Source organism: Ranitomeya variabilis, chromosome 7, assembly GCF_051348905.1.
Source record: "Ranitomeya variabilis isolate aRanVar5 chromosome 7, aRanVar5.hap1, whole genome shotgun sequence".
Lineage (NCBI taxonomy): Eukaryota > Metazoa > Chordata > Amphibia > Anura > Dendrobatidae > Ranitomeya > Ranitomeya variabilis.
Genome location: NC_135238.1, coordinates 18,508,688 through 18,535,675, shown reverse-complemented (window position 1 = coordinate 18,535,675; position 26,988 = coordinate 18,508,688). Strand labels below are relative to the sequence as shown.

Below are 26,988 nucleotides of genomic sequence, written 5' to 3'. Positions count from 1 at the left end.
GCACAAGCGATCAAACACAGGTTGCCTAACAGACAATCCCCGCATGTGTTGCAGATGCGAGACATGCAGGCGTGGGGACTCGAACATATTTTTTGAGTACACCAAAGTCACTCGATGAGCAACCGAGCATGCTGAGATAACACCTTTTCTGAGCACGTTCGCTCATCACTACTTCAAGTCTATAAAGGTGTCTAAAATATAAAGTGAAAAAAATATAAAAAAATAAATAAATATTTTTTTATGAGAAATAATTCAAACCCTTTTCCATCTTTAATAATACATAATAATAAAAAAAACATATTTGGTATCGCCACATCTGTAAAAGTCTGATCTATCAAAATATAAAATGAATTAACCAATACAGTAAACAACGTAAAGACAAAAAAAGACATAAAAACTCCGGAATTTCTGATTTTCCATTATCAATATTCACGGAAAATATGCAATAAAAATTAATCAAAACATCTTGAGTGTCCTAAAATAGTAAAATAAATAAATCCGTAATTTCGCCACGCAAAACACAAACCCCCTCAGATGCCACAAATGTAGAGTAGCTAAGGATTCCAACAATGTTGAGATGAGGAGACCACCTCTTCGCTTAACGCAACGGCTTTCAGTGGTGGGATCCATGTCTATTTTACATTCATGGCATATCCCATAGATACACCATTAATGAATGAAATGGGAAAGCAGCTTAAAGGGGTTGTCCCCCTTTGGAGACATTTTTTTTTACCTTTAAATGCTTATGAAATAAATATTTTTTGCAATTGGGTTTAATTAATTTTTTTGCACGGTTTTCCTTCTACAGTCTCCGCATTGCACTGTCTATTCCTGACTGCAGAATGAGTCAACTGATAATCCATCAGTGATCTTCTTCTGACAGTCTATTTCTGAGCTCTTCTGTGCTGATTTATGACCGCAGACCGCATAAAAGTTGAACGTTTCGGGAGCCTTTATGAGCAAAATGGTGCAAATTTTTTAATGAAACATAATTGTAAAAATGCTTTTTAGCCCTAAATTTATGCATATAAGTAAAAAAAAATAAATGTGGAAAACCCCCTTTAAGCAGCTATTTTCCTTTTTCTGACTTTCAATGCACGGTAATTTAGCATGACGAACATATGGAATAGTGAGTAAGGGGTTCCCTCTCGATTACAAGCGCCCACGGGGGTCCATGCTAGGAAACTTGATGCCACATCATGGGTTTAGCATTTTGGGCCCATGAGAAAGTTGCTCCATTTCTCCCTGGATCCATTATTGGGTGGGCTTTCCCCTTTACGTGGCCCCCATGTGTATGGTGTGCAATGCATGTGCGCGGTGCTGGTGATGGCGGCAGATATGTGCGGTGCAGTTAATACTGAAGCTACTTCTCTTTCATTTTCAGATTTAGCGCGGCTTGTCAGCTGCAGCGTGACCCTCCCGACCCTGCCCTGTCAGTAACTGTCCCTGTACGTGGCGGGGGTCCTACAATTCTGCCCTTTGTGGTGTGGCGAACATGTGGGAGCACAGAGAGAGGCGTCTGTGCAGGAAGTCGACACGGAAGGGACTTTTTTTTTTTAGAAGAGAAACACTTAATGCAAAATCTTCAGTTTTTATGGATTTTTTTTTTATTTTTATATGTTCGGCTGCAATGCAACCCCCCCCCCCTAGAAAATAACGGGACAGATTGAACCAACTCGCTGAGCGGCCATTTTCCCGTCACAAAACCGGAGTGGGCGGAGCATGACAAAGATTCAACTGATAATGAGTGTCAGGCTCCGCCCCCTCCAGGCCCTACGCTGTGGATCAGTTTAGCCTGAAGCGTCCCTTTAAGTTTTGTTTTTTTTTTTCTCCCTGGCTATTTAATGTTGTCATTGTGACCTGAAGAAGAGGCGATCGTCCAAGCTCAGAAGCTTTTTCACATTCATACTTTGTGTTTAATGGAGGCAGACGCCATGTTAGAGTGCGTGTAAATATATGTTATATTATATATCTGGAGTTTGACCTTTTTATTAAATAATTTTCAAATAGAGAATTGACTGCAGCTGCCGCTCTGTGATTATGACTCTGAAAGAAATAGTGTAATATATATATATATACTGTATGTATACATCTTTTCCGGTGAGGGTTTATGTGTTGCCCATAGCAACCAATCACATCACTGCTTTCATTTTCCAGTCTGCACCAATGAAATAACAGCTGATAGCTGATTGGTCCATAGTAACCAATTAGCTACGATTTTTTTTTTCAGCACAGAATAGAAAATGAAAGTTGAACTCTGGTTGCCATGGACAACGAGGCCTATCGTGTGGCAGAAAAAGCAAATAAACGCTAGTTATTCGATAATAAAGTGTGGATTGTCGTGGGCTGTACCCTTACGCCCCTGACGAGCCCACCACCACGAAATCTGCATGTCTTACAAGTGTATTTTGATGCAGATTTTTACCATTCATAATTCTCTAATAATATCCACATCTAAGACATCTGGATTTTGCACCGAGTCGGTCAGAAGAGTGAAGTGATTGCCTCCTGGTGGAATTCACACTCATTTTCCAAAATACAGTTTTTATCAAGATCCCTTATTGATGGAAATATTTAGCCACATAAATTTGAAAGTTATTATTCACTTTAAGCCACGGAATTATGTGACGGGAACCACAAACGCATGTAGTTACCGCAGTGTAAAAGCCCAACCTTGCTATTTACTTCCAGGGAAATCATAATTGTCCTGGTGTCACAGGACTGACATGTAGTAAAATTGTGGCACTGACACTGGGGTACAGGATAATGACACTGACACTCGGGGTACAGGATAGTGACACTGACACTCGGGGTACAGGATAATGACACTGACACTCGGGGTACAGGATAATGACACTGACACTCGGGGTACAGGATAATGACACTGACACTCGGGGTACAGGATAATGACACTGACACTCGGGGTACAGGATAATGACACTGACACTCGGGGTACAGGATAATGACACTGACAATAGGGGTACAGGATAATGACACTGACACTCGGGGTACAGGATAATGACACTGACACTGGGGTGCAGGATAATGGCACTGACACTCGGGGTACAGGATAATGACACTGACACTGGGGGTACAGGATAATGACACTGACACTGGGGGTACAGGATAATGACACTGACACTCGGGGTACAGGATAATGACGCTGACACTCGGGGTACAGGATAATGACACTGACACTGGGGGTACATGATAATGACACTGACACTCGGGGTACAGGATAATGGCACTGACACTCGGGGTACAGGATAATGACGCTGACACTCGGGGTACAGGATAATGACACTGACACTCGGGGTACAGGATAATGACGCTGACACTCGGGGTACAGGATAATGACACTGACACTCGGGGTACAGGATAATGGCACTGACACTCGGGGTACAGGATAATGACACTGACACTCGGGGTACAGGATAATGACGCTGACACTCGGGGTACAGGATAATGACGCTGACACTCGGGGTACAGGATAATGACGCTGACACTCGGGGTACAGGATAATGACGCTGACACTCGGGGTACAGGATAATGACGCTGACACTGGGGGTACAGGATAATGACGCTGACACTCGGGGTACAGGATAATGACGCTGACACTGGGGGTACAGGATAATGACGCTGACACTCGGGGTACAGGATAATGACGCTGACACTCGGGGTACAGGATAATGACACTGGGGGTACAGGATAATGACATTGACACTCGGGGTACAGGATAATGACACTGACACTCGGGGTACAGGATAATGACGCTGACACTGGGGGTACAGGATAATGACGCTGACACTCGGGGTACAGGATAATGACACTGACACTCGGGGTACAGGATAATGACACTGACACTCGGGGTACAGGATAATGACGCTAACACTTGGGGTACAGGATGACACTCGGGGTACAGGATAATGACACTCGGGGTACAGGATAATGACACTCGGGGTACAGGATAATGACACTGACACTCGGGGTACAGGATAATGACACTGACACTCGGGGTACAGGATAATGACACTGGGGGTACAGGATAATGACACTGGGGGTACAGGATAATGACACTGGGGGTACAGGATAATGACACTGACACTCGGGGTACAGGATAATGACACTGACACTCGGGGTACAGGATAATGACACTGACACTGGGGGTACAGGATAATGACACTGACACTGGGGGTACAGGATAATGACGCTGACACTGGGGGTACAGGATAATGACACTGACACTGGGGGTACGGGATAATGACACTGACACTGGGGGTACAGGATAATGACGCTGATACATGGGGTACAGGATAATGACACTGACACTCGGGGTACAGGATAATGACGCTGACACTCGGGGTACAGGATAGTGACACTGACACTCGGGGTACAGGACACTGACACTCGGGGTACAGGATAATGACACTCGGGGTACAGGATAATGACACTGACACTCAGGGTACAGGATAGTGACACTGACACTCGGGGTACAGGATAATGACACTCGGGGTACAGGATAATGACACTGACACTCGGGGTACAGGACACTGACACTCGGGGTGCAGGATAATGACACTCGGGGTACAGGATAATGACACTGACACTGGGGGTACAGGATAATGACACTGACACTGGGGGTACAGGATAATGACACTTGGGGTACAGGATAATGACACTCGGGGTACAGGATAATGACACTCGGGGTACAGGATAATGACACTGACACTCGGGGTACAGGATAATGACACTGACGGTACAGGATAATGATACTGACACTCGGGGTACAGGATAATGACACTGACACTGGGGGTACAGGATAATGACACTGACACTGGGGTACAGGATAATGACACTCGGGGTACAGGATAATGACACTCGGGGTACAGGATAATGACACTCGGGGTGCAGGATAATGACACTTGGGGTACAGGATAATGACACTTGGGGTGCAGGATAATGACACTTGGGGTACAGGATAATGACACTCGGGGTACAGGATAATGGCACTCGGGGTGCAGGATAATGACACTCGGGGTACAGGATAATGGCACTCGGGGTGCAGGATAATGACACTGACACTTGGGGTACAGGATAATGACACTGACACTTGGGGTACAGGATAATGACACTGACACTCGGGGTACAGGATAATGACACTGACACTCGGGGTACAGGATAATGACACTGACACTCGGGGTACAGGATAATGACGCTGACACTTGGGGTACAGGATAATGACACTGATACTTGGGGTACAGGATGACACTTGGGGTACAGGATAATGACACTCGGGGTGCAGGATAATGACACTCGGGGTGCAGGATAATGACACCCGGGGTACAGGATAATGACGCTGACACTGGGGGTACAGGAAAATGACACTGACACTCGGGGTACAGGATAATGACACTGACACTGGGGGTACAGGATAATGACACTGATACTTGGGGTACAGGATGACACTTGGGGTACATCTTATGTGACTATTCTGCATCTCTTTCCTCCAGGGACCTGTGAGACGAGTCTGCCCTCCCGGGAACACGCTGAAGCTCTCCTCTTAGCTTGCCGCTACCTACCACCATCATTCTTATCTGCCCCTGGGCAGAGGGTGGGCATGTTGGCTGAAGCTGCCCGGACCCTGGAGAAGCTCGGGGACAAACGAACTCTTCAGGACTGTCAGCAATTTATCCTGAGTCTGGGCAGCGGGACAGCTGTGACCTCCAGTTAGGAGTTTCTCCAGCCATTGCCCTACTACTGCTGTGTGGAGATATGGCTGCTGACTGACGGTCACTGAACTCTTCAGTATTTGCTCGTTAAGCATTCACTAAGATTTAATAATGGGCCATGTTTAAATGGCTGTCAGATATTTATATAGGTCCAGTTGGTTCCAGTAATGTGTGACTTTTGGTGTACATGTTTTGGGGCGGCCATTTTGTGGGCAGCGTAGAGACTGTTCTCACGGGTGTCTGTCTTCTAATGAGCAAACAAAATGGCCGCTTTTACAACATGTAGATGCAGAAACCCCACAAACATAATCATATAGCACTAGAGAAGCTTCAACCTATTCATGAGTATTAAAGGGCCCTAATGCACAATTTAAAGGGGTCCTCTATATCTTCTTTCCTGCAGGTCCTCTTGTGGCAATTTGATTTCAGGCAGTTCTGCTGGGCGTCCATTACTTTCAATGTATGCTAGTTCTCCTTTAGACCCCACATTGTGCTCCAAACATATAAAATAATTGCACTATATAGTCGGAGCATCAGAAATCTCACACAGGGTGACCCCCTTAATACTTCAGACCCTATTCTACTTGGTCATTTTTATCAATCAAGAGAAATCACTGATTATGGTCCTATTTGGCGACCATGATGCTTTGCATCAGGGAGTTATATTTTAGCCCCGGCTCCATGACTTTTACAATGGCCTCCATTAGGTCCTGCTGTAAGTCAACTTGATGTCTGTACATAACACACAGGATCCACACTGACTACTGGGGAAATCTCCCAATTCTACAACTTCTTCTCAGATCTTATTTTCTTAGTGTTTTTTTTTTTGTACAGAAAAGTTTTTTCAGAAATATTTATAATATTTTATAAGGAAAAAAATATAATAAAACTTTTTTTTTTTTTGCTTTGCACATTGACTCCTGACTCTTCATTCATTACGGATAATAGAGAAAAATAGTATGGCGCTGGCTGGCGTACTAATTTGGCACTTATTGATGAGACGCCTATAGATCAAGAAGATGGACATCCTGCGGAGCGATGGTCGCACGTACGCTCTACCCTGCCATTCATTATCTACATCAATGACCAAGACCTTGGATGGGAAGGTTCAAGAGTTAAAAAAAAGAAAGAGTAAACAAACAGTGATCTATTTCAAGTGTTTATTTCTGTTAATGTTGATGATTATGGCTTACAGCCAATGAAAACCCAAAAGTCATTATCTCAGAAAATTACAATACTTGTAGAATCATTGTAAAATCTGAAATGTTGTCCTACTGTGAAATGTATGTTCAGTAAATGCACTCAACACTTGGTCGGGCTCCTTGTGCATCAATTACTTTATGGCATGGAGGCGATCAGCCTGTGGCACTGCTGAGGGGTTATGGAAGCCCAGGTTGCTTTGATAGCAGCCTTCAGCTCGTCTGCATTGTTGGGTCTGGTGTCTCATCTTCCTCTTTACAATACTCCATAGATTCTCTATCAGGTGAGTTTGCTGACAATCAAGCCCAGTGATACTGTTGTTTGTACACCAGGTATTGGTACTTTTGGCAGTGTGGACAGGGGCCAAGTCCTGCTGGAGAATGACATTTCCATCTCCAAAAAGCTTGTCGGCAGAGGGAAGCATGAACTGCTCTAAAATGTCCTGGTAGACGGCTACTCTGACTTTGGTCTTGATAAAACACAGTGGACCTACACCAGCAGATGACATGGCTCCCCAAACCATCACTGATTGTGGACACTTCACACTAGACCTCCAGCAGCTTGGATTGTGGCCTCTCCACTCTTCCTCCAGACTCTGGGACCTTGGTTTCCAAATGAAATGCAAAATTTACTTTCATCTGAAAACAACACCTTGGACCACTGACAACAGTCCGGTTCTTCTTCTCCTTGGCCCAGGTAAGACGCTTCTGGTGTTGTCTATTGGTCATGAGTGGCTGACACAAGGAATGTGACACTTGTAGCCCATGTCCTGGAGACGTCTGTGTGTGGTGAAGCAATGACTCCAGCAGCAGTCCGCTCCTTGTGAATCTCCCCCACATTACTGAATGGCCTTTTCTTAACAATCCTTTCCAGGCTGCGGTTATCCCGGTTGCTTGTGCACCTTTTTCTACCACACTTTTTCCTTCCACTCAACTTTCCATTAATATGCTTGGATACAGCACTGTGTGAACAGCCGGCTTCTTTACCAATGACCTTTTGTGGCTTACCCTCCTTGTGGAGTGTGTCAGTGACACCTTCTAGACATCTGTCAATTCAGCAGTCTTCCCCATGATTGTGGAGCTACTGAAACAGACTAAGAGACCTTTTTACACTCTTAGGAAGCCTTTGCAGATGTTTTTTTGTTAATTATTCTAATTTACTGAGATAATGACTTTTGGGTTTTCATTGGCTGTAAGCGATAATCATCAACATTAACAGAAATAAACACATGAAATAGATCACTATGTGTGTAATGACTATATAATGTATGAGTTTCACTTTTTGTATTGAAGAACTGAAATAAATTAACTTTTTGATGATATTCTCATTTTGTGAGAAGCATCTGTAGATGATGGACTGGATTACATATGTGCAAAAATTCAAGAAAAGGTCTCAAACATCAGGAATACTATAAATTAGTTCCACAGCTAACAACAAAAAAACAAAACCATACTTTAACAAAAAAAAAAAGGCAGAACCAATGAAAACAGGCAAAAAACACAACAACCTGGACCCCCCCAAAAAAAGTACAAATGCAATATATTCATGGGGGGGGGGGGGGGAAGTAGTGTTCTCCATTATCAGTCATTAGGCCATAGTCAACTCAAATGCCTATTGTACACTGCCCTCTGCTGCTTCCACATGGAATTGCACCTGAACGGTCACCACTGTCAATCAAGGAGAGGGCATTTCCGAACCTCTGAGTGTAAAAGATGGCCGACACAGAGACTTACTGCCAACTGGTTGATTGTAGATTTTTATTGACATTCCCAATAGCCTCTTTTTTTACTTTTAAAGAAAATAAACATCTTTTAGAAAGCTCGGTACACACAGTCTTCAGTGTGAAGCAAATTTACTAAAAAGAACACTTAGCTTTAACTCTCAAGCTGCCGGCGGAGCCTGAAAAAAAAAAAAAAAAAAAAAAGCCACGATTTTGCAGGCCTTTCCGGCAGCTACGGGGTTAAACATTTACAGTCTTCATATATCATATATATGCATATGTATACACATATATATACACACACCATAAAATGAGGCATTGTCAGGACTTTTTTTTTTTTTTTTTGACTGTCAAACACTTTTTTTTTTTTTTTCTTCTTGTATTTACAGCAGGAATCGTGTTCATGTGGAGCCACCAGGGGGGGCGAAATGTGGCGGATTAGCGCTCTCGGGATGATTTCTTAGAATGTGGCCCCCCCAGCGGCCCACGCTGTGTTGCTGATAAGTGTGCTCCGCTCCGGAATCTGTGACTTTGATAAAAACACCGCGAGAAGTGTGAAGACGAGAAGCGGGTGACAGGAAAGAAGGGGGGAGCGGCGGCAGTCAAAAAAAAAAAAAAAAAAATGGCACGAAATAAGACAACGAGGACAAAAAAGGACCACGGTGGGGGGTTGTCAGATCAGATGGGTGATGTAGTCTTTATACACGGAACATAACGAACATTCAGTAACATCCCATTTTGGTTGGTCTGTCTTTTTCTAGCGGGAACCTCTATAGAAAATGCACCAAGAAGCAGAGTATCCAACTGGCGGCCATCTTGACTAGGTTTCCATGTGACGCGAGTCCAATGTCTGAGCCGAGTATTGGAACACTACAATGTCCGCCCTCTTGCTTCGATATGTGTTAGGAGCAAAGGTCTAAACAATTTTCTGGTGCCGAAACCCGGGAGACCAGTGTACGGCAAATTCTGTGCTGGGCTCCATATCTTGGGGGTCGGCACCGCCCTTTTTTCTCCTCTCTTACGTCGGCATCTGTGTGATGAGACGACCCCGAATCTCTTATTCCTGCACTGTCAACACTTGGGCATGGATGGGCCTGGACCCACTGTAGTTACGATGGAGGCTGGCGACTTATACTCCCCGGCCTGGTGCCGTGACGGTGCTGAGGAGTGAATGAAAGGTCCTGGGTGTGATGGCGGTGATGTGCATCTCCTAGACGGTTACACCAGGTGCCTCTAAACGATAAAGAAGGGAAATTAGAGAGAGACAAACCTCATCGAAAACCCCCAGATGTCTGACTATTCTAGATTTCCATGCCTTTCGAGCACTGAAGTAGTCACCACACCCTCAACACCTCTCCCCAACAACTCCCGACACCTTCTGATGCCTTAGACCAGTCATTAGTTCTGATTTTTAACCCCATGGTTCTACTGCACGAGACGGTTACAGCATTTATTTCTATTTTTTTTAATGGTACTATTTTGGGGTACTTAAAATTTATTAATTCAATTTTTAATTATTTTATTTTAGATTTTACGGAATTTGACGTTCGAAATGCGAGACTGAATGTATACAGCTTATTACTTTTGCACAGTAATCACATTTCTTTTAAACATCATTTTTTTTTTTGTCCATTTTCTGAGGTCCAAAACTTTTTTTTCTTTATAAGTGGGAAAGAATTTTATTTTGTCTAGTCATTTTTATTGGTATGATTTATTTATTTATTTATTTATTTTGCGATGGGATGCGAGTAGATGCTCTTTTTTTATTGCTTTTTATTTACTTTCTTAGTGAGATCAAAAGAACAAAAAAAAACAATTTTGGACATTTTTAATCTGGTGACAGGTCCCCTTTAAATGTGGTTGTCACTATTTATTGCAGAATTTTAGGGGTTTAACTGCCAAGTTCAATCTCGGGGGAACTGGCAGTACTCACGAGATAATCAGTAACAAAAAGATATATCAGGGTCTGGACACTGGCACCTGACCACGGCGTACATTTACAACATGGGTCGTTAAGGGATAAAAGAGTAATTCTTAACATTTATAGTTATCACATAGCAAAAGAATAGGGGTCGCCCAACCGCTAGGACTCCCACCAATCCCCAAAACAGGGGCTCTGAAACGCACACGTACCCCCCGAACAGCAGGTTAGATGATGGGCCTACTCCTTTAATGTTATCTGGTAGAGATTCTGAAATAGCCCTGGACTAACATTTTTTGATGACCACAATGGAGTCAGTGTCTCCATTTACACACGATCCTGAAGAAACTTTATGCTAATTTAAAGGAATATCCAAGTTTCGGAAAATGAAACTTATTCATTGTGTTATAAAAAGTTATACAATTTTCCAATATACTTTCTATATAAATTCTTTACAGATTTCAAGATCTCGGCTTGTTATCATTCAATAGGAGCCATTTTTTGGTCATGTGATAGGCGTTTATAGACTGACAGCAAGCATGGATCTTGAAAACCGTAAGGAATTGATACAGAAAGTATATTGGAAATGTGCCTAAAATCACAAATTATACAATAAAATAATCATTATTTCCTGAGATTAGGATATCTCTTTAAGTGCTAAAAAACCTAATAACAATATAGACTGTACAATACCTTATGTTTAGGACATCTTAAGGAGAAGTTTTCTTCATTTAACAAGCAACCTATAACAAAAAAGGCAGAAAATAGAAAAAAAATAAATAAAAGAATTTTGTGGATTGTGTTCACTTAAAATTCATTATAGATTTTAGTGTTTTTTTTTTCTCTCTGCATTTCCTTATTCCTCCCGCAGGTAAAGTCGTCTATAACATTCAGTATTTTCCTTAGCTTGTATTAGCCAAAACTGAAATCTGACTTCTGCAGAAGTGGAGCTGGGTACAGCCCGGGGGAAGTTCAGCTGCAGAGTATACAAGCCGTACGCCGCTCATGTCATTGATTTCCTTCTCTAGGAAACTCTCCTGTTGTTTCTGGACTTGGAGAAATGTCAACGTAAACCCTGGGACTGGGGGAGGGCTGTAAGACATGGGAAGTACGACTGCAAAATAGACTCGGTTTTCTGATACAGAGCTCCAAATCCTCTGCGCAGACATATGGTTACATGGTAAAAATTGTAGCTGTCCTCAGTCACCAGCAGAGGGAGCTCAAGAGCTGATTGCATACAGAGCGTACATTAAACTTAATGATAATGCAGTACTTAGCTCCTGAGCTCCCCCTTGTGAATGCAAACAGTTGCAACAATCTATCTATTGTGACATGTAAAAGTTTGGGCACCCCTGGTCAAAATTACTGTTATTGTGAACAGTTAAGCCAGTTGAAGATGAAATTATTTCTAAAAGGCTTGAATTTTGGGCACCCTGCATGGTTAGTACCTAGTAATGCCCCCCCTTTGAAAGTACCACAGCTTGTAAAAGCCTTTTGTGGCCAGACAAGAGTCTTTCAATTCATGTTTAAGAGATTTTCATCCATTCTTTCATGGAAAATTCTTCCAGTTCTGTAAGATTCCTGGGTTGTCTTGCATCCTCTGCTATTTTGAGGTCTAGCCACAGATTTTCAATGATGTTCAGATCAGGGGACTGTGAGGGCCGTTTTTTTCCACACATAACTTTGATCATTGTGACTAAAGAGTTCTATTTTAACTTCATCGGTCCACAGGACTTGTTTTTTTTTTGCATATTTCTGATACTGAATCTTATGGTGGGGACGCAGGAGACGTTTTCTTCCGATGACTCCTCCATGAAGGCCATATTTGTGCAGGTGTCTCTGAACAGTAGAACACATGTACCACAATTCCAGAATCTGCTAAATATTTCTGAAGGTCTATTGCAGTCAAGCGGGGGTTCTGATTTGCCTCTCTAGCAATCTTATGAGCAGCTCTCACTGAAATTTTGCTTTGTTTTCCAAACCTTATCTTGACCTCCACTGTTTCTGGTAACGGCCATTTCTTAATTACATTTCAAACTGAGGAAAGGGCAACTTGAAAACACTTTACCATCTTATAGCCTTCTCCTGCTTTGTGGGCCTCCACCATTCAGAGGGCTAGGCAGCTGCTTAGAAGAACCCATGGCTGCTGTTTTTTGGCACAAGGTTAGAGGAGGCTGGGTTTCTATAAAGGTGGAAAATGTTCATCACCTGGCCTTTCCTAATGATGATCGTGAAGAAGCCATAACCCTAACAGGAGAATCAAGGTCTGAATCTGAGGTCAAAGTTACAAGGGTGCCCAAACTTTTGCATTGGCCCATTTTCCTTTTTCCAGTTTTTTAAATTAAAAAAAAAATACATATTTCCTAAAATACAAAGGAAACGTGTCATCTTTAACTTTAGGCCTTTTAGAGGTCATTTCACCTTTAATGTGTTTAATTGTTCACAATAAGTAATTTTGACCAGGGGTGCCCAGACTTTTACACGCCACTGTATCTATCTACAGGTACAGACCATAATGCACAGCTATACAATGCATGCAGTGCGTTAGCCTGACTCACCTGCCTCTGCTGCACACGTGTAGTGGTAGGTCTGCGAGCATCCCTTGTGGCTACAACCCACAGTCGCTCCCGGCTTTTGACACCTGGGACAGAGCTGTAAGGCGAGGAGGAAAGTCATTTATCAGACAAGGTCGTCCTAGGACAAGTTTATACTGGGTCAGCGCAAAAATAAAATAAGCAGAAAATGATTCACCGCGATTCTATGTCACTACCCAGAAGCCTCAACTGCACACCAAATGTTCTTATATTCTGTGTGGACTTGTCTGAGAATGTCAACGTGCCGAGTGCCGCAAAAGTACACAGGAAATATGATGTGTGATCTGTACGAAAAACCTACCTAAAATGTAACTCTGTACATACATTACGTATCCTGTACTGATCCTGAGCTATATCCTGTATTATACCCCAGAGCTGCACTCACTATTCTGCTGGTGCAGTCACTGTGTACATACATTACTGATCCTGAGTTACATCCTGTATTATACCCCAGAGCTGCTCTCACTATTCTGCTGGTGCAGTCACTGTGTACATACATTTCATTACTGATCCTGAGTTACCTCCTGTGTTATACCCCAGAGCTGCACTCACTATTCTGCTGGTGCAATCACTGTGTACATACATTACTGATCCTGAGTTACATCCTGTATTATACCCCAGAGCTGCTCTCACTATTCTGCTGGTGCAGTCACTGTGTACATACATTTCATTACTGATCCTGAGTTACATCCTGTATTATACCCCAGAGCTGCACTCACTATTCTGCTGGTGCAGTCACTGTGTACATACATTACATTACTGATCCTGAGTTACATCCTGTATTATACCCCAGAGCTGCACTCACTATTCTGCTGGTGCAGTCACTGTGTACATACATTACATTACTGATCCTGAGTTACGTCCTGCATTATACTCCAGAGCTGCACTCACTATTCTGCTGGTGCAGTCACTGTGTACATAGATTACTGATCCTGAGTTACCTCCTGTATTATACCTCAGAGCTGCACTCACTATTCTGCTGGTGCAGTCACTGTGTACATACATTACATTACTGATCCTGAGTTACCTCCTGCATTATACTCCAGAGCTGCACTCACTCTTTTCCCAGCAGGTTGGAGACCATTGGATTAGATGATAAAGCTCATGTTTTGGGCCTGGAGGGAGCGGGGGTCTTAGGCAGTGCAGCCTTTATAAATGAATAATCTCCCCCTTCTCTGTCCTGTAGGACGTCCGCGCTTTCTCCGCAGCACAGATGTAGCAGAGCCTGACACCCTCATCAAGTATGATCACAGCGCAGCACAAATAATAAAAAACAAAGCTCCCTGCGTGGGCGTCCTAACGCTGCGGATCTGAGCTTTGATGCAGATGGGAAAATCTGGGGCACGGAATACAGGCGGAGGTACAGGGGCAGAGCCTAATATTTCCAGAGGAAGAAGTGATGGTCTCCTGCCAGAACTGCTCAGAATTGCAACATTTCTGATCCTAAAGGGTTTAATCAGATTATAGCATTTAAAGGGGAAATCACCTCCTCATAAAAGTCCTGGTTTTGGGGGTCTGCAACGCTCGGGGGTCACTGCATGGGTTAGGGGGTTGACCTATGCCTCACTGACTATCGCTGTTGATAAATGCTAAATGGGACCTCCATGCTATGCCTGCACACTCGCCTGCCTAATGCAGCCATTAGCTTCCATTTATCACATAACGTGCTTCCCCTTTAAATTTCTGGTCACAATTGCTAAGACGGTTTATCGCTTATACAAGACCTTATATAAAACCCTTTTATGCAATCATTATATAAGGATCTGTTATTGTAGCCAATAATCGAGACTCCCCGGGATGATGCAGTAACCACTCTTGGCCACTTGGTGGTGAGGTTGTCTTGTTTTGCCACTAAATTAAAGGGGAACGGTCAATTTATATGGTTACTGCTCAACAACAAGAAGGATCTGGCAGGTTGGATAGGTAATAATTTGCCACGATTGAGACTGTGCCCAATTTTCAGGATCGGTGCCTGCCCCAAAGATTGACCCCGGTGATCAACAAGTTACCACCTATCTTGTGCACTTGCTTACTTAGGACCCCTTTAATGAAAAGTTCTGAAACTTTCCAATATACTTTGTGAGTCAATTCCTCACCAAAATCAAGATCTCTGCTTGCTGCAATTGAATAGTAACATTCTTGTTTGAGGGAAATCTAAAAGTACAGGGTACACAACTCATCCGCAATGCTCGTAGAGATTAAGTTTCAAAAGTTTCCCAAAACGTCTTTTACAACTTTTATATTTTTTTTTTGCAAGTGTGACCGTGTATTGCATGCTACCATCTTACTCACTGCTGAAGCTGCCATTTGTATGGCTTCGTGGACACCGTAAAGTTTTCCAGCCACTAGGTAAACTCCGCTGGTCCACACGGCACAAGCTTCATGGACCCAGTGCTCTTGTGTGTCGGCCTCGGGAGAATGAAGCTCGGAGCTTTTGCTGCAATGGTGCTTCCTGGGCTTCTCAGTATCTGTCCCCTCTGTCCCCTTTTTATTACAGCAGAAACAGTTGGGCAGCTTCCTGAGCATGGCACGGACACTAGATCGGAGATTGTTGTGTTTGACTATGTCAGTGGCTCCGCTTTCCACGCAAGATGTCCTCCCACTCCCCGCGGTGCTCTGAAAATCTACAGTCTTGGAGGACTTCTCCGGTGAGGTGTCCTCCACTTTCAGTTTCTCTTTCGGCCTGGTTTTCTTAGTGGGTAAACATTCCATGGGGTAATACGGGCCACAAAGATCACCCAAGTCTTTATAGTTGGCAGGACAACAACACAAGCAGCAAAGAAGACAACCGGAGCTCACCGACTTGCACACGAGAGGTCCCAACTGCATCCTAGAGGTTAACGGTAAAGAACCTTGATTGGAAAATGTGACAGAGGGAGACGAAGAGTGGACTGCACTTCTCTCCTTGAATAATCTCGTCTCTTCGCCAGCAGAATTCACGATGGTGCAGGTAGTAGTGAAGGCATTTTTTTTCTCCAACTGAATATATGGGGAGAAGAGACGGACTCTACTTTCAGCTCGGGCCGGTTTAGAGGAAACATATTTCAATTTAATTTCTGGCTCTTTGGGTGTAACAAGAGGAACAATTTGCCTCTTCGACCTTCGCTTGGTTCCAAGTGCTTGGCTTGTGGACCTGCTTCGAGGAGTACACTTGCGTTGCCTCTTGGTGTAACCATTAAACTTTGGATACTTGGATTTTTTCCTAGCTCTAGTTTGGGACAATGCCTCCGCAGATGGGTCAGGAAGGCTGGAGATATTTTTTGGCCCCTGCTTTTTGCATTCACTCGAGCGTAATTTATTGGCCAAGAGAACATTGTTCGATAAAGCTTTATCTTTAGATTTAAGAACAGATGGAGAGGAACTAAGGGGCTTCTTCGCTGTTGCTTTAGAAGTGGTGGAGGAACTTTTGGACCTCCCTCTTCTGACCATCTTTTTAGGTAGAGAATTAGGTTTTTTCGAACTTGCAAAGTTGCCCCCTCTTTTGGCTGGATTTTGTGAGACAGCCTCTCCATGTAATGAATTTAGAGGCCCCTTCTTCTTCTGTAAGGGTTTTCCTTTGAGGGACTTGTGGTTTGACCCTTGACAGCTCCTTTTATGCTCTGGCTTCGAAGATTCAATACGGGTCAAATCCTGAGCCATTGTCTTGGTGTTGGCATCTGCCGTTAGTAAGGTGCCATCTTTTATTTCCTTTCTTTGGGCAATGCTACTCAAACTACTGCAGCTAGAAGCGAGAGCGTTCATTGCTGCGGTACCATGCTTCTTTTGATTTGGTGATGTAATTTTTTGAACAATGGCTTCCATTTTCAAACCTCTGCCTTTTCTTGGTGGCAAGACCTTTGTCTTCATTGGCCCAATGTATGACGCACGTGAGGTCATCTTTAGGCAAACATCTTGGGTCATTCGCACAGAAGCAGCACTTAGGATGACTTTACAATTCTTTTTTGATGTTATTGCTATTTTGACCTTCTCTTTTTTGACTCGCTTAATTTTTTTAAACAAATTTGATGGGGTCTCCGATTTTTGCTCCTTAGTTTTTTTACTACATATGATCAAGTTTCGTTTTTTGGCCGGAACTGGAGAAACTAAATTTGACTTCCTCTTCAGAGAATGCAAAGGCCGCTCTGAATTTTTGATATTTATCCCCACTGCTGCATTTGAGAGCTTCATCCTTGTCTTGACTTTCGTCACCATCTGAAATGTATCGGCAGCGGAGCAATTATTGGCGATTATTTTCTTTAGGTACGAACGTTTCTTAAGGACAAAGTTCATTCCCTTTTTGCCTCTTCTTTTCTTTGCTGGGAAATGCTCCTGTTTTTTGCTTCGTGACCTTAGAATCATGGATCGCTCGTCCTTCAGAATACTGAAGCCATTTTCTTTTGATTTTGGAGTGCCACCGAGGATTGTAGACAAGTTATTTTGAGGAAGGAATACATTTTCGTCATTAGATGCTGGTAATATTTTCAAGGCATTCTTCCCACCTCTCCTTCCTGATTTATATGGGGCCCTCTCCTTCTCTCCAAATGCTCCTTTCTTCGCCATCTTTTCTTGAGAAGGTGCCTTTATATCTATTCCTGTTCCACATCCCTGAGGTTCTACCTTGGCAGTAGAGGAACGAGTGCACATCCGTGCTGGTGTCACCTCAATCACAGGAGTCTTAGCGACTGCTGCTGTTTCGATGACACTTTCCGCCTTGCCTTTTCCGTCTTCGGTCTCAGGTTTACTATTTGGTTCTTTCGGAGTCTGGATAAGAGCATTAGGCTCAGAAGTTTCGGATGTCCTGCACTGACTCCTTCGTCCACGTAGAGATTTCTTTTCAACGACTGCTTCAGTTTTAGGAGTTGTCGAATTATTCATTATTTCAGGGTTTTTTTCTTCTGGTTCTTGAAGGAGTTCTGGTTCTAGCACGCTGTCTTCGACGACTTCTTCAATCTTTTCTTTCGTGTCATCAATGTGCGGTATTGTGGATTCAAACCAGCTTTTCACTTTCGATTCCGTTTCGACAGCGGGACCGAGCAACATGATAGAATTGCAAGACAAATGTGAAGCTGCCCCTAAATTCTCCTTCTCTTCGGTGCCTGGATTTTCAATGGACTCCGGAGTGTTAACTGAAGATAATGCTTCGGAATCCCTGGTTGGCTTTGTAAGAGATTCATCATAAATGAAAGATTTTCTTTCCGAGAAGTCACACAATGAGGAATAGTCTTCTGGTTCCAGATTTGATTCTTTCTGGGATGGCAGATCTGGAATGTCTTGGAAATCCTCTTCGGTGTAACAGTCTCTGGTATCTTCTAACCACTTTACATTGTCTACTTTGCTGTCATCTGGGTAAGCCATTTCTTCTGTCCCTTCTTTGTTAAACTCTTCCCCAGAGTCATTTTCCAGGGGTGTCTCCATGTCAGGAACATCAAGTTGACTATCAACCTTACTTTCCTTGCTTTGAAAAAGGCCTTTTTGAAGATCGGCAGAATGAAGAGTTAGCTCAATCTCTTTCCACCGAAGGCAAGACTCAGTCATGTTTTTATCTGGCCAGTCAAACGGGTCAGAATTTTTCACACAATTTGTGCTTGCCACCGTAGTTGAAAAACTAGTAAAGCTGGCGCTAGATCGCACAGGATCCACATTCTTCTCTGTATCCAAAACAACAGAATTTTCTGTGTTTTCCTCGGCAACTTTTTCCTTCTTTTCGTAATAATCTTTGTTGAAATCATCTTGGTTCCTCAGAGTTTCGTCTGGTGCACCTTTCTTCAAAGCTTCTGAAAATAACTGTATGTTCTCCTCATCTGACCAGGTGTTTTTGACCACTGATTCAACGCAGGTGTGGTTTTCTAAGTTGAATGGGGATTTGGGTGAATTATTATCCAATTCTGGAGAATCGACCCAAGCCTTTTCTGCTTTCTCATTATCAATAGCGTCCTGCAGAGCAATGATTTCTGTAGACAGTTCCTCTTGGGATAGAGCATTTACCAGTAAGTGTGGGCATTCTCGCTCACTGCTCACCAGTTTTGCAAAAGTCTCCAAGGGAAGGTTAGCATGTATGCTCTGAAATGAATCGTCAGACTTTGTTGACATGTTGTCAGGTGACGTGACAGAACATGTGGAAATGGATTCTGGCTTCATTTTGGTACTGTTGGCTCTCGCCGGGCTCCGTCCCGGTCCACAATACAGATAATTCCTCTCTAGCTGGTCATCAGAACCGCTAAGGTAGTCTGTGTCTTGAACCTCGGCATGGACAGACTGTGGGGTACCAAGAGTTTCTGAAAGAGGTGTCTCCATTGGTTCAGATGAATAAGCACTGCTCTCTGAACTACAATGCTGTCCTTTCATTTGCTCGGGGGTCCTAGGCGAAGTCTTAATTGTCTTCTTTTGTGGAATTCCAGACTTGGTCATAAGAAGTTGCTGAACGGTTGTTGAGATGTTCTCCACCTGTGAAGTGAGAGCAGTAAGGCTTTGCAAACTTAGGTCGGACAGCAAAGTTTCTGGGATTTTGTCATTCTGCAAATTTTTCGTTTGGGACTCTGGACTGGAGGTGCCTGTAGGCGAAGGATTTAGGAGAGGCATGTAGTGGCTGTGATCAGAAATACCCATAGGGAATGTATTAGTGTTATGCTGTTGCTGGTTGTACTGAAAGTTCTCAATGTTTGGCATTAATGGAGAAGGGGTAGAACTATAAGAAGGGGATCTGCCCACTGACCGGGCTGGAGAATGGCTGGCACTTGGACTGAATGCTTGATAATACTGTTCTGAAGTTCTGCTGGGAGTCTCAGGTTGACAATACGTTTGGCCTTGCTGGCTGTAATGTTGTCCATGGTACTTAGCCATGTTTTGGTAGTGCAAAGTTTCCTGCGTATGGTGGTGTTGCGTTTGCTCAAAGGAAGCCATTCGAGATGACTGGTAACCATGCATGGATTGCACCCTTTGTCCGGCAGTAGCCATAGCACGGTCAAGCGGAGGGTTAGAAGGTGCTGTGCAACTTTTGAAGGAATGGGATACGGGGCTGCTTCCCGGCACGGAAGAGAAGGTGGAAGTGGGGAAATTCTGGTTGAAGTGGGACGACTGGGAAAAGGGCAGGGGAGAAGATGGGACGTCGTTCTGGACCTTTTGCTGTGGAAGCTTAGTGTAAGGAAGATTTGGTTGCTGTGGGTGGTGTAGAGAGTGGGAACGAAAGGGCATCTGTCCAGTGGGATCTTGATACCCCCTGCTTTCTTCAGGAGTTTTCTTTATTACGTTTTCCTCATATTTTGCCCCAGCCAAAGCTTGAGATTGCCCCCAGTTTTGCATCCCATCTTCTCCAGTATACTGTCCAGGGTAGACACTGCCCTCAGGAAAGCTAGCAAAAGAGACCCTTCCTTGAAGCTGTTGGACATTCATGTGCTTGTCACCGCGGGGGTACTTCTCTCCGGTATTGTTCTCGTAACCTTCATAGGACGTCTGGGCATAATACCCTTTGGTCATCTGTCTCTGACGCACACAGTTGAGCCCCGGGTGACTTTGATGCCTGTAATTCTCCAGGCGTGAGGAATCCTGTGAAGATGGTTGGTAGTTCTGTTGGTTGCCGTGGAAACCACACCTTTCCCGAAAAGACTGCATGACTCGCTCTTGTTATCTGTAGAGAAAAAAAAAAGACAGAATGGGAGAGATTTAGATACGAGATTTTTTTACCTGCTACCACGCTAATCCAGCTAACCTGTCACTGCCAGCTTACAGTCAACTATTCTTCGAATTTAGCAAATTTAACCCAAAACTGCAATTTCTACGAGACCCTGAGGCGCATCCATCCAGAGACCTCACGTCTCAGCTGGTTCAAAATAAACGGGTCTTACGATTGATACCAACTTGTACTTGTATGGCAGAATTTAAATGGTCCCGCCAAGGGGTTTGACGCAACCCCAGACATTTCATATATCCTTATTTGGCTCAGGAGACACCCAGCCAGAACAATCTGGACCCTACTTGGGCTGTGCTTCACAGACGTCTGAATACAGCCTATATATTTGGCTACACGTTTGATTATATCTCCAAAAGGTAAAGTCATACTGTAATCAGTCAGCATCAAATCAGTTGCAATCTCAAGTTCTTCAACTACAAGTCACAGCGCATCCTGACAGATGGGAGATGGGAAAATAAACCAAACAAGATCACACATTCCCCAGCGTGTCTGCGAACGTGCCCACCACGCCAGCACCTGTGCCCCTCATTAGCTAAGGTCACCTAGTACTTTTCTTCTGCACCAGCAGGACATGACTGTCCACCCTCCATCCACCCCCACTTCCCCAATGCAGTCAGCTGGTTCCCTCCCAGTGATTTGTGCAGGGGGAAGATCAGCAACATTTTACATGATCTATGTTTGAAGCTGCACAGAAGGTGCTTTGGCGGAGCCAGACTCTGCATACAAATGAAATGTAGAGGAGCGCAATCCGTTCATTCGTTCGTGCCGCTGCAACGCTGCCAATATCACAAGCTGCAGGATGAATTCCAGGCAGCAGCTTATTAGTGCTTAACCCCTTGTGGAAACTTGCACGCTAGAAAATAAATTTAAAAAAAATCCTCGACAGCCTTAAAAGAAAAAAAATAAATAAAAATCAACTCTACTCTACAGGGCGCTTTTATTTCTCCCCCCATTTTTCTTTTTAAATGTGAGAGGGGAGGAGGAGACGCGATCAATTAATATCCAGGCTCTATAAAAATCTATCTACGCCACAAAAAAAAAAAAAAAAAAAAGCACTCACAGTCAGGATCCAGCGGCAATCCTTTCACAGTCGCTGTGTGAGATTTCAGCGGCGGAATGGAACTGAAAATTAGCTATTGTGTGATGCTGCGGGACATTGGTGGAGGGGATATTGCAAGGCGGCACAGGGTAAGGGTTAATACTTTGCAACGTGCCGGTTACACGCATTATATTCTAGAAGAAAATGGCAAAAGGCCTAGGAGTTTCATTGCTTAACCTTTTACTGCCTGGACTTCTGCAAGTCTAATGTGCACACGGTGTTACAACGCGCCCGGTGGCAGGCGTCGTTGTTTACATGCGCTCCCTGCAGGATTGATTGGTCACATCTGCTCTATATAGATGAGATACGTACAGGGAACGCGTGTAAACAAACAAAGCCTCCTGATCAGTCACGCTGCTGGAAATTTAACCGCTCAGGAGGGAAATCGCATATTAAAAAAATGTCAACAGACATTGTGACTGTCCCTTTAAGAAATGTCAGAATTGTGAGCAGATAGCGGAAAATCTGGCACAGACATCGTGGACCATAATCGTACCATTTTTCAATGTAGCCAAAATTAGGAATGAAACCTTTTTCTTTTTGCACCGGCTCCCGGCTTCCAAATACTGACCAGATTATTACTAAGCCTCAGGCTACAGAATAGAAGGTTCCATGCAATCAATGGGTCCTGATGAGAGAGTCTCTCTGTTGTAGGCATTGTGTGCGAGTAAACATCTGTGCATTTTGGATGGAGGAGGGGGACGGAGGGAGCGCAGTCTGAGTCCCCAGTAATTGCCTTCTGCTGCAGGCGGATCTGGTGCTGAAACGGTGAACGTCTGAGCAGACGAGCTCTGGCTGAGTGAAGCTGACACACTTTTACCCATGTAGCATCCTCTGCCCTGGGGTCTGTAACTCCCACACCTGCTTGTGGCAGAACAATCAGAGCGGAGAGTGAGAGGCAGCACAGACGAGCAACTCCGCCTGAGGTTACCTGCTGATACAGGGAAAGGAGATGAGACGTAGAGAGTTAGCGCTCAGTGCTACCTGCTGACCTCCAGGAGTAAAAGGAAAAATAGTCTGGGGAGGAAAGATGACCAGAGAGTTAGCGCTCAGTGCTACCTGCTGACCTCTGGAGTAAAAGGAAAAATAGTCAGCGGAGGAAAGATGACCAGAGAGTTAGCGCTCAGTGCTACCTGCTGACCTCCAGGAGTAAAAGGAAAAATAGTCTGGAGAGGAAAGATGACCAGAGAGTTAGCGCTCAGTGCTACCTGCTGACCTCCAGGAGTAAAAGGAAAAATAGTCTGGGGAGGAAAGATGACCAGAGAGTTAGTGCTCAGTGCTTCCTGCTGACCTCCAGGAGTAAAAGGAAAAATAGTCAGCGGAGGAAAGATGACCAGAGAGTTAGCGCTCAGTGCTTCCTGCTGACCTCCAGGAGTAAAAGGAAAAATAGTCAGCGGAGGAAAGATGACCAGAGAGTTAGCGCTCAGTGCTTCCTGCTGACCTCCAGGAGTAAAAGGAAAAATAGTCAGCGAAGGAAAGATGACCAGAGAGTTAGTGCTCAGTGCTTCCTGCTGACCTCCAGGAGTAAAAGGAAAAATAGTCTGGGGAGGAAAGATGACCAGAGAGTTAGCGCTCAGTGCTACCTGCTGACCTCCAGGAGTAAAAGGAAAAATAGTCAGCGGAGGAAAGATGACCAGAGAGTTAGCGCTCAGTGCTACCTGCTGACCTCCAGGAGTAAAAGGAAAAATAGTCAGCGGAGGAAAGATGACCAGAGAGTTAGCGCTCAGTGCTTCCTGCTGACCTCCAGGAGTAAAAGGAAAAATAGTCAGCGGCGGAAAGATGACCAGAGAGTTAGCGCTCAGTGCTTCCTGCTGACCTCCAGGAGTAAAAGGAAAAATAGTCTGCGGAGGAAAGATGACCAGAGAGTTAGCGCTCAGTGCTTCCTGCTGACCTCTGGAGTAAAAGGAAAAATAGTCTGGGGAGGAAAGATGACCAGAGAGTTAGCGCTCAGTGCTACCTGCTGACCTCTGGAGTAAAAGGAAAAATAGTCAGCAGAGGAAAGATGACCAGAGAGTTAGCGCTCAGTGCTACCTGCTGACCTCTGGAGTAAAAGGAAAAATAGTCAGCGGAGGAAAGATGACCAGAGAGTTAGCGCTCAGTGCTTCCTGCTGACCTCTGGAGTAAAAGGAAAAATAGTCTGGGGAGGAAAGATGACCAGAGAGTTAGCGCTCAGTGCTACCTGCTGACCTCTGGAGTAAAAGGAAAAATAGTCAGCGGAGGAAAGATGACCAGAGAGTTAGCGCTCAGTGCTACCTGCTGACCTCCAGGAGTAAAAGGAAAAATAGTCTGGGGAGGAAAGATGACCAGAGAGTTAGCGCTCAGTGCTACCTGCTGACCTCTGGAGTAAAAGGAAAAATAGTCAGCGGAGGAAAGATGACCAGAGAGTTAGCGCTCAGTGCTTCCTGATGACCTCTGGAGTAAAAGGAAAAATAGTCAGCGGAGGAAAGATGACCAGAGAGTTAGCGCTCAGTGCTACCTGCTGACCTCTGGAGTAAAAGGAAAAATAGTCAGCGGAGGAAAGATGACCAGAGAGTTAGCGCTCAGTGCTACCTGCTGACCTCCAGGAGTAAAAGGAAAAATAGTCTGGGGAGGAAAGATGACCAGAGAGTTAGCGCTCAGTGCTACCTGCTGACCTCCAGGAGTAAAAGGAAAAATAGTCTGGGGAGGAAAGATGACCAGAGAGTTAGTGCTCAGTGCTACCTGCTGATCTCCAGGAGTAAAAGGAAAAATAGTCTGTGGAGGAAAGATGACCAGAGAGTTAGCGCTCAGTGCTTCCTGCTGACCTCTGGAGTAAAAGGAAAAATAGTCTGCGGAGGAAAGATGACCAGAGAGTTAGCGCTCAGTGCTACCTGCTGACCTCCAGGAGTAAAAGGAAAAATAGTCAGCGGAGGAAAGATGACCAGAGAGTTAGCGCTCAGTGCTACCTGCTGACCTCCAGGAGTAAAAGGAAAAATAGTCAGCGGAGGAAAGATGACCAGAGAGTTAGCGCTCAGTGCTACCTGCTGACCTCCAGGAGTAAAAGGAAAAATAGTCAGCGGAGGAAAGATGACCAGAGAGTTAGCGCTCAGTGCTACCTGCTGACCTCCAGGAGTAAAAGGAAAAATAGTCAGCGGAGGAAAGATGACCAGAGAGTTAGCGCTCAGTGCTACCTGCTGACCTCCAGGAGTAAAAGGAAAAATAGTCAGCGGAGGAAAGATGACCAGAGAGTTAGCGCTCAGTGCTACCTGCTGACCTCCAGGAGTAAAAGGAAAAATAGTCTGCGGCTGAAAGATGACCAGAGAGTTAGCGCTCAGTGCTACCTGCTGACCTCCAGGAGTAAAAGGAAAAATAGTCTGGGGAGGAAAGATGACCAGAGAGTTAGCGCTCAGTGCTACCTGCTGACCTCCAGGAGTAAAAGGAAAAATAGTCAGCGGAGGAAAGATGACCAGAGAGTTAGCGCTCAGTGCTTCCTGCTGACCTCCAGGAGTAAAAGGAAAAATAGTCAGCGGAGGAAAGATGACCAGAGAGTTAGCGCTCAGTGCTTCCTGCTGACCTCCAGGAGTAAAAGGAAAAATAGTCTGGGGAGGAAAGATTACCAGAGAGTTAGCACTCTGTGCTTCCTGCTGACCTCCAGGAGTAAAAGGAAAAATAGTCTGTGGAGGAAAGATGAGCAGAGAGTTAGCGCTCAGTGCTTCCTGCTGACCTCCAGGAGTAAAAGGAAAAATAGTCTGCGGAGGAAAGATGACCAGAGAGTTAGCGCTCAGTGCTACCTGCTGACCTCCAGGAGTAAAAGGAAAAATAGTCAGCGGCGGAAAGATGACCAGAGAGTTAGCGCTCATTGCTTCCTGCTGACCTCCAGGAGTAAAAGGAAAAATAGTCAGCGGAGGAAAGATGACCAGAGAGTTAGCGCTCAGTGCTACCTGCTGACCTCCAGGAGCAAAAGGAAAAATAGTCTGCGGAGGAAAGATGACCAGAGAGTTAGAGCTCAGTGTTTCCTGCTGACCTCCAGGAGTAAAAGGAAAAATAGTCTGGGGAGGAAAGATGACCAGAGAGTTAGCGCTCAGTGCTTCCTGCTGACCTCTGGAGTAAAAGGAAAAATAGTCAGCGGAGGAAAGATGACCAGAGAGTTAGCGCTCAGTGCTACCTGCTGACCTCCAGGAGTAAAAGGAAAAATAGTCTGGGGAGGAAAGATGACCAGAGAGTTAGCGCTCAGTGCTACCTGCTGACCTCCAGGAGTAAAAGGAAAAATAGTCAGCGGAGGAAAGATGACCAGAGAGTTAGCGCTCAGTGCTTCCTGCTGACCTCCAGGAGTAAAAGGAAAAATAGTCTGGGGAGGAAAGATGACCAGAGTTAGCGCTCAGTGCTTCCTGCTGACCTCTGGAGTAAAAGGAAAAATAGTCTGCGGAGGAAAGATGACCAGAGAGTTAGCGCTCAGTGCTACCTGCTGACCTCCAGGAGTAAAAGGAAAAATAGTCAGCGGAGGAAAGATGACCAGAGAGTTAGCGCTCAGTGCTACCTGCTGACCTCCAGGAGTAAAAGGAAAAATAGTCAGCAGAGGAAAGATGACCAGAGAGTTAGCGCTCAGTGCTACCTGCTGACCTCCAGGAGTAAAAGGAAAAATAGTCTGCGGCTAAAAGATGACCAGAGAGTTAGCGCTCAGTGCTACCTGCTGACCTCCAGGAGTAAAAGGAAAAATAGTCTGGGGAGGAAAGATGACCAGAGAGTTAGCGCTCAGTGCTACCTGCTGACCTCCAGGAGTAAAAGGAAAAATAGTCTGGGGAGGAAAGATTACCAGAGAGTTAGCACTCTGTGCTTCCTGCTGACCTCCAGGAGTAAAAGGAAAAATAGTCTGTGGAGGAAAGATGAGCAGAGAGTTAGCGCTCAGTGCTTCCTGCTGACCTCCAGGAGTAAAAGGAAAAATAGTCTGCGGAGGAAAGATGACCAGAGAGTTAGCGCTCAGTGCTACCTGCTGACCTCCAGGAGTAAAAGGAAAAATAGTCAGCGGCGGAAAGATGACCAGAGAGTTAGCGCTCATTGCTTCCTGCTGACCTCCAGGAGTAAAAGGAAAAATAGTCAGCGG

At 44.6% G+C, this 26,988-nt stretch overlaps 2 protein-coding genes across 6 annotated transcripts in view; one reads left to right on the top strand and one right to left on the bottom strand.

The window, feature by feature from the left end:
- Positions 1 to 6,639, top strand: part of SREBF1 (sterol regulatory element binding transcription factor 1) — a 28,087-nt gene extending 21,448 nt beyond the window's left edge. For 2 of the 3 annotated variants that reach the window (XM_077274325.1, XM_077274326.1), the window contains exon 19: positions 5,511 to 6,639. In XM_077274325.1, the coding sequence (XP_077130440.1) occupies positions 5,511 to 5,731 (221 nt within the window). In that variant the 3' untranslated portion in view covers positions 5,732 to 6,639. Of the gene's footprint in view, positions 1 to 1,384; positions 2,009 to 5,510 lie in introns of those variants that run through there. The other variant, XM_077274328.1, reaches the window with a different exon arrangement.
- A 2,021-nt stretch (positions 6,640 to 8,660) lies between these two features.
- RAI1 (retinoic acid induced 1) overlaps positions 8,661 to 26,988 on the bottom strand; it is a 111,855-nt gene continuing 93,527 nt past the window's right edge. For all 3 annotated transcript variants that reach the window (XM_077274322.1, XM_077274324.1, XM_077274323.1), the window contains exons 2-5: positions 15,457 to 20,767; positions 13,129 to 13,222; positions 11,264 to 11,313; positions 8,661 to 9,882 (exon numbers count right to left, since the gene is read on the bottom strand). In XM_077274322.1, the coding sequence (XP_077130437.1) occupies positions 9,868 to 9,882; positions 11,264 to 11,313; positions 13,129 to 13,222; positions 15,457 to 20,751 (5,454 nt within the window). In that variant the 5' untranslated portion in view covers positions 20,752 to 20,767 and the 3' untranslated portion in view covers positions 8,661 to 9,867. The remainder of the gene's footprint in view (positions 9,883 to 11,263; positions 11,314 to 13,128; positions 13,223 to 15,456; positions 20,768 to 26,988) is intronic.